The sequence below is a fragment of the Papaver somniferum genome, chromosome 6 (assembly GCF_003573695.1).
Source record: "Papaver somniferum cultivar HN1 chromosome 6, ASM357369v1, whole genome shotgun sequence".
In the NCBI taxonomy this organism is placed as follows: Eukaryota; Viridiplantae; Streptophyta; class Magnoliopsida; order Ranunculales; family Papaveraceae; genus Papaver; species Papaver somniferum.
In genome coordinates, this window is record NC_039363.1 from 125,325,161 (window position 1) to 125,338,801 (window position 13,641).

The 13,641-nt window shown below is 38.5% G+C and overlaps 1 protein-coding gene across 1 annotated transcript; it reads right to left on the reverse strand.

Annotated features, from left to right (window-relative positions):
* Positions 1–821: 821 nt before the first annotated feature.
* On the reverse strand, positions 822–3,555 carry LOC113291450. The gene is made up of 6 exons (XM_026540983.1): positions 3,436–3,555; positions 2,850–3,099; positions 2,127–2,697; positions 1,610–1,793; positions 1,411–1,420; positions 822–1,045 (listed from the first exon to the last, which is right to left on the reverse strand). Exons 1-6 carry the CDS (start codon positions 3,553–3,555, stop codon positions 822–824), a joined length of 1,359 nt encoding a protein of 452 aa, XP_026396768.1.
* Between the last annotated feature and the right edge of the window lie 10,086 nt (positions 3,556–13,641).

The following is a 13,641-nucleotide window of genomic DNA, read 5'->3' on the forward strand; positions in this document are numbered from 1 at the left end:
ATAAAGTTCTCTTCTTTTATATATTTCTTTTATTTTACAAAAAAGTTGAAATCCAGTTAAAAAACAATACTGTGCCATGGAAAAGATCATGGGCAAGAGTTGGAAAATGTGGCATAGGAATGTCCGTCTGATGATGTGCCATGGCTCTTAGGAACGTTGCAACTTGCAAAGGAGATTCAAAACCTCGCGCATAATTGGGGGATGTTGGAAATAATTGGAGCCAAGTTGCAATTAAATTAGCTTTAGAGGCTTTAAAAAGATTTAAAATTGTTCCATCCAACAAAAAAATGATGTTTTCAGTTTCATCTGCAGTTGGCATGGTCGACTTGAATTACAAGCTAGCCGATTAAGGTTGGTAGTCTTAATTTGATTGCATGCAATTACCCCAAAATTCTCTTGTTAACAATAAATGGCAATAACCAGCAATCGTTGGACAATCCTTTGCCGATTGTGGATGAATATGTTGCTTTATCTGTCGATTGTTGTTGCCAGTTTTCACATAAATTTCTTTTGTGGAAAACTGGCAATAATCTGCAAGGTCCATGCATATAAACCTGCCAATTATGGTTTAATGGTTTGGGGGCTACCAACAAATCGGCAGGATATATATTTACTTTTTTTAATATGAAAGAAAGAATATATTAAGAACTTAAGAGTTTGGGGCTAACAAAGATTCATAAGCTGCAATAGCGGCATTTAACTAGGTTGGCAAATTATAATGCCAATCTTGAGAACTAGTAAAAGATAAAGCTTTTTTCGCTATAGTGTCTGCGACATTATTCCCCTCACGATGGATAAAAGTACATGTCCATGAGCTAAAACTACTTAGAAGAAATCGAGTCTCTTAGTATGCCTTCATTAGTCCAATTCACTATTCCTTTGGAACCATTTATTGCTTTCACCACTCTCTGGCTATCTCCCTCTAGGTGAAGCTTTCTTACGCCCTTGACTTTCGCCCATCGAATAGCTTCAAAGGTTGCCAAAGCTTCAGCTTGCTCCGGGTCTAAGGCTCTCGTACAACATCCCCTAGCTCCATTGCTTTCACCTACACAATCACGATGGATTAGACCTAATACTGTGTGTTTATTGAACTTACAAAAAGCAACGTCAAAGTTGATTTTAGTTTCATGAAGTTCAGGTATTTTCCAGACTTTGAATTGGTCACAGGAATATGAACATTCCTAACCACAGAAGAAACCCCTTGAATTCTTTGCCAGTCAGCTAGATGAGTTTGTATACTCATAATAACATCGTTTATTCCCACATGCATGTTATCAAAAACAACACAACATCGTGTCTTCCAAACTTTCCACATTGTAAAACAAATAGATTTGAACTGAGATACATTAGTGGGCCTATTTTTAGTTTCTTTGTCAAACCAAGAATTTAACCACTGATGAACATCCTTACCTTGGAGCACCTGTAAACAATTTGCATCAATAATTCCTAAGACAGAAGTGAAGACAGGGCATTCTAGAAACAGATGTTGAATGTTTTCATCATGATTTCTACAAAGAGGGAAATGGGTAACATGATATTTTGTATGTATAGAAAGTTTATCCCTAGTAGGTAGACACCTGTGAAGCATTTTCCAAATAAAATATTGCACCTTAATGGGAAGGTTAGTTTTCCACAGATCTTTCCACACAATTTCCTCACTGTTTTGGGGTATAGGTTGAGCATTATCTAAAATGGCCCTATAAGCACTTTTAACAGAAAATTTTCCATTGGCTGCTGGTTTCCATCTTATGACATCATTACCAGAAATTGGAATTCTTATATCTTGAATATCCCTGATAGTATCATTATCAAAGAGAGCTTCTAAAAATTTTATCCTTCAACTTTTTGTTTCATGATTAATCAGATGTGAGACTTTGCTGATGCTAGAAGAGACAAAGTTGGATTTAGGGGGGGCACTCATGCTAGGGATCCATTGCCCTTCCAAATAGAGATGTCATTCCCATCACCAATCTGCCAGCAATATTATTTATTTATGATGTCTAAGCCGTCACAAATGCCTTTCCACACCCAAGAGCCCTGTCTAGAAAGTTCACATTTTATAGGATTAAAACTATTGAAGTATTTATGGCTTAGAAGAATGCCAAGGAGCATCAGGGTTCTCTAACATTCTCCAAGATAATTTAGCAAGAAGAGCTTGATTTAGGATAGCTGATTGTCTAATGTTAAGGCCACCTAGGTCTTTGGGATAGGCAATATGATTCCATTTTTTGATGTTCAGACCTTTTTCACCATTTCTTTTGTTCCAAAAGAAATTTCTCTGCACAACATCCATCTTGTCTGTGATAGCTTTTGGCATGGGGAAAACAACCATATGATGGCTAGCTATGGTTCCTAGAACAGATTGAGTAAGAGTGGTTTTACCTGGTTGAGTAATATACTTGGATTTCCATGGAGAAAGTCTGTCGCTGAATCTATCCATTAGAGGGTTAAAAGACTCCACCTTGTTCTTCTGAAGCAGTAAAGGTACTCCTAAGTACTCATCCTGCAAAGCCATTTTCTGGATATGTAAAATGTTAGAAATTTCACAATTTATATTGTTTGGAACCTTAGGACTGAAAGCTAGACCTGATTTTTCAAAGTTCACAGATTGACCTGAGTATTTACTAAATTGCTCAATAATAGTAGCAATATTAGAAGCTTCTTCAGGGTTAGATCTAGCAAAAAGAAGGAAATCATCTGCAAAAAATAAATGGCTCACAGAAGGACAAGATTTAGTAACAGTACAACCATGAATAAGGTTTTTTTTTCCGCAGTGAAAAGACTTCTAGAAAATGACTCCATACACAAAATAAACGGATAGGGAGACAGGGGGTCTCCTTGTATTAAACCTCTTTGAGGTTTGTACACTTCTCCTGGTGAACCATTCAGTAAAATAGAGGTAGAAACAGTTTTTATACATTGACTAATGAGATCACACCATCCCTGAGAAAAACTTAAGCTATTTAGACTGTTTAAGACAAAAATCCATTCCACTCTATCAAAAGCCTTACTCATATCAAGTTTAAGAGCCATCCACCCTTTCACACTCTTTGTTTTTTTCATGGTATCAATTAACTCATGAGCCATAACAATATTATCCTGAATCAATACCAGGTACAAATGCAGACTGGAAGGGAGAAATGAATTTGTTCAATAGGGGTTTCAGCCTAGTAACTAAGATCTTAGAGAAGATTTTGTAGCTCACATTACAAAGGCTTATAGGTCTAAAGTCCACAGCAGAAACATGGCAGTTCTTTTTTGGAATTAAAAGTAGTAAAATTATGATTAAGCTGTTTTAACAGATGTTTAGAATGAAAAAAAAGCCTGAACCATGTTTACTATGTCTTCACCTACAGTTGGCCACATTTTTTGGTAAAATCCTGGTGAAAAGCCATCTGGACCAGGGGTTGTCTAAGGCTTCATACCAAAAACTACATTCTTAATTTCATCATGAGTGGGGATAGCAGTTAAAAGATCATTCTCTTCATCAGAAATGCAAGGAACCACATTGTTAAAATACTCATCAGAATTAGAAGGAAAAGTATACCTACTCATATTCTCGACAGGCCAGTTATGTTTTTCAACCTTGTCATATCTATACTATACAAATCTCAAGAAAAGAAGGCTATGTTATTCGAAGATTCACCCTTTTGTTTCAAACTCATTTCAGCTACGATAAGGTCTCACCTTCTAACCTTTAGATATTACATCAAAGAAATGCACATACCTCGGGACACAATTTTGGAAAGAATAAATTTTATTATTATTCCATATTTTTTTAAATCCTATATTTGATTTTATTTGCTCCTTAGAGCATCTCCAATGGAGGGTGCAAAAAATCCTACGTGGATTTATTATTTAGTTCTTTCATTTATGGGGTCTATCCAAAGAGCAAATTTAGGGCTCTATTACTAAAACTGTCTCCAAGGGCTAGAGATTTTTATTCCTTAGAATTAATTATTAAAAGAGAAAACATGACGTGGAGGTGCATCCAAAGATGTAGTTAACATTTTCTTCAAGACCTCCTTATTTACTATGGAACCCCTCCTGATTTATAGGATCTACTGTTCGAGATGGTTTTAGTTAAAATCGGAGTCTAAAATTCTACGTGTCATATAAAAATAAAATTATAACCCTCTATTGGAGATGCTCTTAGTCGTTGTATCAAATTAAATCTTCTCACTATTTATATCCTAACTTGATCATTCGTCGGGTTCGATAGAAACCAGTCAACTACGGTGGTCGTACTCGTACCAAAGTACAAGGAGTAAACAATTATCTACCCTATTTTTGATGGGAAAAAACGATTTACTGATTTTTAATTAAAAGTGAAAAGTCGTGGAATAGGCGCATCCTTGATTAAGTAAGTCGTCTAAAACCTTTAACAAATATACTGCTCGGGAGCTTGAATTCGACAAATCAATCTGTAAGACTGCGACCTAAACCAAGAAAATGGTCGTTCCAGAGTCAATTCGGTCATAAAAAAGGATGAGGGTCGATATGTATGAGGGAAGCTGAGAATGTGTGAGATTAATGGTAATTATGGATTGTGGATGTGTCGAGTTCTATGTGTTAGATCGAGAGTGTTGATGGTTAATTTTTGACAAAATCTAAAATCGTAAAATCATAACCTTTCATATTCCTGATCCAGTAATCAGACGAGTATGGAGACTCATGTATCTCGTTTAAGCATGAAAGTTCATGCCATGATGATCTCTGACTGAGTGTATTGCCTCTCAGATCATCCATAAGAACCTCTGACTGAGTGTATTTCCTCTCAGAGCATACATGAACATGCAGTCTCTCAACTGAGACCACGACATATTTCATAAATACTGAACAATTTCAGTAATCACTTTTATATAAAATAAAAAAAATGCTTGGACAGCTCCTAGATAGCTTTCCTGCTAGTATACAACAATAACGTCTCCAGGATGTAACAATATTTTCCCTGACTATATAAAAGACATATGTATAGAATCTTAATGATTGGACGGCTCCTAGACAACTTTCCTGCTACTATGGAGCGATAACGTCTTCATGATGTAATAATGTTTTCCCTGACTATATAGAATAAATATGACGCTTCAATTAGCTAATATCGCTGAATTCTCTAATAATCATAATGCTCCTAGACAGCTTGCCTGCTAGTATAGAGTCATCAATTAATCAATTAATTATTTCTAGGCGCAAGTTTCATCAATTGAATTCCTATAAAGAATTCTACGTTAATCATGATATTTCATTACTTCAATTCATGGCTTTTCCCAGTTGAATTCCATGGATTGGTAATAAATATTCGACGTATGGAACTTTTGACATTACAAAAGTTAAAGCCTTTTATGGCGACCGGGTGTTGGGTGTCAAGCAGGATCAGGTAGGATTTCTAATGTCTATTTCCCTATGTAAAGCCGGAGAATGAGTTAGTTCAATATCCGTGGCCGGCGGGCATCTGGGCCACTACCAAGTAAGCCCCGAGAAAATGGTGCGGGCGTACTTAATAATAATGCACGAACGAGCACCCAAATTCATGAACGAGCATTCAAAAATATGGACGAACGAGGAAACCTATGCAAAATAGGGAAGAAAAAAAATAAAATAATAGAGAGGCTCCTAAGATACCGAGCCCACCGGCCGGCCGGTCATGCCACCATGGACGGTCCCACGCCTCTCCCATTTATTTTGTCTTATTTTATTATTTTTCATAATCTCATGAAAACTCCTTCATTCGAGAAAACTCCCTCGTCCGAGCGAAACTCCTAATTTCTCCATATTTTCCTCACACGATGAAAAATAAAGTAAGGAAAAGTGCCACGGGACTGGGCCTACTAGCCGACCGGCCATGCCCTAGCCATGGCCAATCCCACACTTTTCTAATCCCTTCTGTTATTAGTATTCCTTCTCTCATCTCAGGAAACTTCTACGTTTGAGAAAAAACCTAATTTTTTTCAATATTCCACCAATATTGCTCAGAAATTCAAATGGTGACATGACTGGCTAGGCTTCTCATGTAAATATTAAAATGATATTATTATTTTAATATATCGAACGCACGAGCAATGCCCTACTTTCTCATTCGAGAAAAATTGAGAGTTTCGGTCAAGATCAAATTCTTCTGAAAATCCAAGATATTGCTCGAACGCGCGTCAGAAAATATCAAAATTCTCAGAATTGAGACACGAGCAACATGGAGACACGAGCATGCCACCTTGATTGACCAAGGTCGGCCCTTTGGCTTTCAAGGAGTCGGTCCCACACATTTTCATAATTTGTTCATATTGGGTTCACATTTTCCCACTCTTTCACTCCAGCAACCGTGACACTTACTGGTGTTTTCCGGTGAAAACAGTTTATGCTGATTTCGGTAATTTTGAGTGTGTGGGTGAGAAACGAGTCTAAACCCTAAATAATGTACTGCAAGGGAGTATTTTATTCGAGAGATCAATCTGTACAAATCCTACCTAAACCAAGAAATGGTCGTTCCAGACTTGCTTCGGTCACAAAGTGAAGGATAAGGGTTGGTCTTAGGGAGGGAATCCAAGAGAGTGTTGAGACCAGAATAGTTGATTCTGGAAGAGTAGTTGTTTGACGAATTGTATCAGAAAGTAAAACGCTAGCATATTGGGAAGATAACAAGTGATTTCTGAGTGTTGGATTCTCCTGATGAAAAACCTCTTTGGTGGAAATAGGTGAGACCTATTTATACAAGTCGCAACGAAACGTACCCTGGTCTCGTAAGAAGTGGAAACGGTTGAGTAAATGGACGAAAATGGTAACGGGTAACGCCTGGAGTTGATGTCTCCATAATGAAAGAAACGTTTCACCATTACTTCTTGTATTTACTAACCGCCTCACCCTTATGACACTATCCTGTAACGGGCGTAGCGTACGCCGCACGCTGTAAACCGTCAGACCAATACCCTGATGAGCATCCCCCAGTTTGTGACATGTTTTGGTGTCTCGATTGTTTTCGTGGAAAACGTGTAGCATGTTGCTACGTGTGGCGTGGCCAAAGGATTTGGCGTTTGTATCTAAGTTAGTGCCGTGACCAAAGAATAGGCATCGTAGCCAGGTTGGTGCAGTGACCAAGAGTTAGCATCGCAGCCAAGACATTGCCACGAATCATTTGGTCGCGGGTTTGTACGGATGAGATTGCATGGTTGCAGCGCTTGCATGCTCTTGGCACGACCAAATTAAGGTTTTGGCGTCGTGGCCAAGAGATTGCCACAAATCATTTGGTGGCAAGTTTGTATGGCTGAGATTCGTATCTCAGGAGGAAAGGTGGCCGTTTATTGTTACAACCTTTCATTTGCAGCTAGTGGCATGGTTTAGATGCGGCCGATCTAGGATTTTTGCGTAGTTTAGGCGCGACCAAAACTAGGGTTTTGGCATAGTTTAGGTGCGGCCAAAATTAGGGCTTGGCATTGGGGACAAAAGTTGCCATGCGTTTGAAAGCAAGCTTGTACGGATGAGATTTGCATCTCAGGAGGAAGGGTGGCGGTTGATTGTTGCAACCTTTCTTTTGGCAGCCAGCGGCATGTGGTAGGGATGGCATGGCTTTGGCATCTTTTAGACGCGGACAAAATTAGGGTTTTGGCAAAACCGTGATGTTTGGCCTTGGGCCGGAAGTTGCCATGCGTTAGGTGGCGAACTTGGATGGTTGAGATCTGCATCTCATATGGAAGGGTAGTCATTGATTGTTGCAACCCTTCGTATGGCAGTGGTAGCTCAAGGAATAAGTCCTAAAACTATGTTTTAACCTAAACCTGCAAGTATACAGGATCTAAAGTAGTGAGTGAGCAAATAAGGGGAAGTCCACAGGGACAAGGAGGGAGCTGGTGTTGTATTCTAAATCTTTCTAGTGACTAAAAGCACTAGGGCATTTGAATTCACCCAATAATCCTAAACTAAGGCAATACCTATTCAAATTGTGTTCTTGTTCCTTTCCAGATAAAGCTACAATGAATGATCTATCGGTTAATCTCCCTAACTCACCCCTAGTATAAGCTGTCTTCTTACAGCACAACCTATCACAGGCTCATTTGGTTTAATTAGCTACCTGTCATTCCTAAAACAATGAAGCACATTTCTTCTTCCAGAGAGGTCTCAAATGGAAGACTTATCAACCAACTTCACTAACTCACCCCTAGTATAAGCTGTCTTCTTACAGCACAACCTATCACAGGCTCATTTGGTTTAATTAGCCTCCTGTCATTCCTAAAGCAATGAAGCACAATCAAGAACAACAACATGAACATGAATTATCTTAACATATGATTATGAGCTTCATCAAAGCCCTAGTTATTAAATTATAACATGATGAACACTACTGAAAATAAACTACTACAACTTGGTGCACCGGCTACTCCGGGCATGTCCACAGTTACAACCCCTAATACCCTTTTATAGTTACAACCAAATAAATCACAAATCCCCCAAATCAGTAAAATTAGGGTTGTTGAACATCACCTAAATTGATGCAATTTCTTCCAATTGATGTCGACCCATACCTTGTAATCTCTTCCTGCTCCATTCCCACGCGCCAATTGCTTCTCTAGACTCGCCTAATCGATTGATTTTTCTTCTAGGGTTTCAGAGAAAGGTGAGAAGAAAAATCAATCAAATAGGGGGCTAGAAAGAGGGGGGTGATGATGGTAGTGATGGGTTTAGGTCTAGGGTTGGTTTGGTGATGATGGTGTTCGTTGTGGTGATTGAGGCAGTGGAGTTGGTGGAGTTGGTGGTGAAGGTGATGGTGGTTCTCTGTGACGGGGTGGAGGAGAAGATGGGTTCGATGGAGAAAGGGGAAGGGTGCGTTTGGTTTGGTGGGATATAGGTTTAGGTGTTATAGTGTGTGTCGGGATCAACAAGGTTTGATGTATCGCAAAGCAAAACTGTGGGATGATAACTTCTGAAACGGATCTAACGGAGAAATTGAGACAGATCATGAGCGACCGTTGGATGCAAAATACAACGAAACTGACGGCTCAAGATGGAGTTAGGTGCTGTAGTGTAAGGCGGAGATATCAAACTTCGATGCACAGCAAGGGAGCGACCGTCGGATGCTTCTGAGAACTGATCTGACGGCTGAAGACGCAAGCGGGTATGGATTTGGGTTTTAGGCTTTTGGGTATAGAATATGGGTTTGGGAAATGAGTTTGGGCTTGGAAAACCTTGAGCCCACTTCTTCTTTAAGAACAACTTTCTTCTTCAAGCCCATTTCTATCCTTTTTTTGGTCTTCCGCACATCACTCTTCGCGGTTTCCTTGCGTAATTCCTCCTGGCTTTTCACTACTTTTCTGCTCTTTTTGCTCCGCAACTCATCCAATCTTTATTTATTACCTAAAAATGCAAAATTAAGTAAGAAAAATATTTATTCTTGAAAACAATGAAAATACAGAATATGGGATAAAATGTAGAATTAATGCACAAAAGATGAGTTAAATGCCAAGAAAAATATAGAAATATGCACTTTTTAGGACTCATCAAATACCCCCAAACCTGAATTTTACTTGTCCTCAAGTAAAACAAAACTAAGGAAATCCTACCTATACCACTGTCGCTGGTCTCTCGAATGCATTTAGCGTATGCACTAAGCCTTTTAAACCACTAAGTGTCCCTAGTGGACGAGTTGAAGTCTCGTGAAGGTTTACCAGAGGTGTGCCTACAAAACCTAAGGACAAAATATAAGCTCAGATTCCATCAAACGTGACATGTGCAAAACAGTTAAGCTCACAGCAAAATGGAGATGTCAATCTAGCTATCGAAGGCACAATCCTAGCACTGATAACAAATAAGGACATGTGATAAGAGTGTAAAGTGTATCTACACATGTGTAAAGAAAGATCTGAAGTCATGACTACTAATCACCAAGAGATAGTTTCTCAGGCTAAGAACTGAGGTCGAAATCTAGCTAGCTGTCCGGACTTTACGAGAATTGTGAATGAGTTGGAGGTATTTCACAATTACTCGCGTTGTACATCAATGGCATACACCCTCCTTGCTTACAACACAAAAACACAAAAGATGACTATTTACATGACTCTTATTTACATTGACTATTCTCTTTTATTTTTGGAACAAGAGAGAATGGAATTGATAAATATCTGATTTTTTTTTTTTTTTTTTTTTTTTCTGATATAATTTTTTCTCTTTTTTTTTTTCTGAATATATACATCGATTTTTTTTTTTTTTTTTTTTTTTTTTTTTTTTTCAAAGAAGGAAACACTTTTGATACATATACAAAAGGAAACAAAAGATTACATGACACTTTGCAAGAGGTAGCCCTTTTTGATGCACCCAGTTAAATTCGATGGTTGTCTTTCTTAATGTAACCTCCACCTTCTATCCCAACCAACCAAAGAACAAGCTAGTCAAGTTTCGTTCAGTATTCTAAAGTGATTGGCAATCGTAACTTCCTATCAAACACCTTGAAGATCGAGGCCATACATGTATTGGTAGATCGTGCGCGTGCAAATTTCTTATCACTATGTGAATTGTGCTAGAATCAGGGTGCCTAAATATCTAGACTAAGACTCCTAAAAAAATACATATTTGCACAAGAGTCAACATTTCAAGGTAAATGAGCTCCATTTTTATGTTTTTTTTTTTTTTAATTTTTTATTTTTTTTAATTTTTTTGAATTTTTCATTTTTTCAAAAGAAGAAGGAGTTCGTTTTCAATTATAGCATATTATCGTGGCATCTATCCATACCCCCAAACCTAAACTAAACATTGTCCTCAATGTTTCAAAATAACAAAATTAAATGCAACATATGGAAGGGAACATGCTAAGTAGAGTAAAAGGAGAGAGAATACCCGATTCGTGAAAACACGAAAACTCCGTTATTCAAGGCTAAATCCAACATTTTCAACTTAGATTATATTGGATTAGCAAAATATATACAAAAGAAACCAAAAATTTTTAAAATTTATCTACTGGATTATATACAATTCACCATACACCAATCTAAAGAGTTGAGGATCAACCCAAAAGACAAAGTGTAGCGTTTCAACAACTTCACACATGAAAGAAAACGCAAGTGAAGCTGTGAAACAAAATGAGCTACCCCCAAACCTGGATTTTTCAACGGATAAAATTTTGGAAACAAAATCTCGCAGTTTTGGGGGTTCATCATGTACAAGGTCTAGCTCAAAGTGAACTGTGCTAGGGACGGGCAAACATGCTAATTCCAACTGTGGTTCCTCAAATGTATTATACTTAGAAGCAAAATAGTCCAAGAGGACTTGGGAAGCACACAGTTCCAAACCTAGATTAGGGACTCTCAGAAAAGTCGGTTTGACAATATGGGTACAAACCAAATCTAGGTTGGGTGGAAGGCCATCAGATTGTGACTTATGTAGGACGATAGGCACATCATTATTAATCAAATCAAAATCTCCTAAATCATCTACACATGTCACATCATGCTCACAATCATCAATCAAATTAGCAAGTTCACACTCAGAATCATCAACATCATCAACAAATTTATTCTTATGCATTGGCAAATCAGGAGAAATATCACAATGTGACCTAGGTAGAGAATCAGACACATCAAATATATTTTCATGCATATTAGTGTCTACAGAAGATTCAACTATTCCTATGTCATGCTCATCTTCACAGAATAATTGTACGAATCCCATGTCAATATCAAAATCATATGAATTACAATGAGTATCAGAAAAAACAACATTCATGAAGGTCGAGGGCGAGAAGCCATATGTTTTGAACCAACAGGTTCCACAATATTTTCATGTTCTTCTAACACATCATCATAATCATCATAATCATCATCATGGTAGCATGCATATTGGTCCTCATTAAAGTGGTGGTGTCGTTAGTCAATTCATGTTCCTCTAAATTAGGTTCATATTCAACATCATTTACATGAATGGGACTAGACACTTCATTAGGGACAACATACATTTCCTCATGAATTTCCTCCTTTTGTAGGTGAAGCAAAATCTGATCTAAATATGCCTGAATTCGTGATGTAGATCTATCGAAGTTTTGCTCACTAAGTCTTAAAGCTTCTGTGGTGGAGTCTAAATTCATGGGAGTACAAAATTCTTCATGTTCAAATTGTGGTGAATGGTACATGTATGCATGGTCATTAGGGTCTACAAAATATTGATCGCAACCCTCAAAGGATTGATTATGGTCCCAATGACTACCATTCTCACAATTCATGGGCATTTCATACATTGGATTTTCTCTTGATGCCTAAAATTATGCAAAATATGACAATGCTCAACAGGGTGGTCTAAACTACCACATGCGGACATGCATAGATTTCAGGTTGCCTAAGAAAATTAGATGTGACAGATTCCTCATGTGATTGCATTTCTAAAGCTGCGATTCGAGCTTCTAATTGATCCAGATCAGTGATGATTGTGTGAGTGAGGCACTAGCAAAATGTTCATTTTCACGTTGTGGCAAACGATGCATGTGCGAATAGTCATAGGGTTCATGTATTGAAGCTCGGGACTTTGAAAATGTCCATAATAATTCCTATGACTATTGACATCATGGTCTATGGGAGGTTCATAACGTGAAGTTTGTCCACACGCAAGTTCTCTAAGGGATTCGTTGTATTCCCCAACTGTAGAAAAAGATCTATACATGATTGGGCTCAAAGCTCAAAATTTGGTTTTTAAGGGATTGGACTTTTTGGGAAGAATTTGGTTTTTATGGGTAACATTTGGTTTTGTCGGGTTTGAAAAGAAATTTGGTTTTTAATGTTGGGAGCAAGCCCACATTGGTGGGAGAAATTGTGTTGCCAAGGGAAGGTGAACTAAGCCCACAATGTGTATGCAAACTGAAGCCCAATGTAGCTTTTGAAATAGCCTAACTGTTGCTTGTTTGGTCGGAGGCCCAGTTGGGCTTTCAAAAGTTCAGTTTTTCTAATTTAAAACTACAGGCCCAAATCAGTCTAACATCACAAGCCCACAAGCAATTAAACAAACAAGCCCACAAGTAATTAAGATTACAAGCCCAACAGAAAAATGGAAAAAATTATTACAAGCCCACAAATTAAAAATGGAAGCCCACAGGTTGGGTTCTCTTAATGGGTTTAGGCTTACTTGCTTAAGCACAGCCCAGCTGCTCAGTTTGGTTGCAAAAGCCCAGTTGGGCTTTGGATCATCCTAAGCTTTGGCTTTTCTGAGGCCCAGTTGGGCTTGGCTCAACTTGTTAAGCTTGGCAGCAACTTCAGCAGGCCCAGTTGGGCTTGTGATTTGCTACTGATTGGCTTGTGATTTTTTTTTTTTTTCTCAGCAGCACAGTCCTGTTGGGCTTGGTCTTCAGCAGGCTCACCAGCTCAGGGCCTTGCAGCAGGAGCAGATCAACAGCAACAGGTGCAGAAGCTCACAGGATTCTTGGCCTGGCACCAGCAGGAGCACCACAGCAGCACAAGAGCACCAGCAGCAGCAGGTGGAGCAGCTCAGCAGCAATAGCAGCACCACAAAAAAAACAGCAGCAGCACCAGAGGCTGGCTGTAACAGCATCTGTTGGCTCAAAAGAGAAGATCAGTCTCTTTGAAGCGAAGCATAGCACATCAAGATGGATATACTAACAAAGAGAAGGTGCAGCTGACTACAGGGAGACAACTACAGCTAACATAGACTCAATGGTAGTTG

Coding starts and splice junctions, on each gene's coding strand:
- LOC113291450 (XM_026540983.1), bottom strand. CDS start 3,555: ATGAGTAGGTATACTTTTCCTTCTAATTCTGATGAGTATTTTAACAAT. Junction 3,100..3,435: donor CTCATGATGAAATTAAGAAT/GTAGTTTTTGGT, acceptor GTATTGATTCAG/GATAATATTGTTATGGCTCA. Junction 2,698..2,849: donor AGTGTACAAACCTCAAAGAG/GTTTAATACAAG, acceptor TATTTTTTGCAG/ATGATTTCCTTCTTTTTGCT.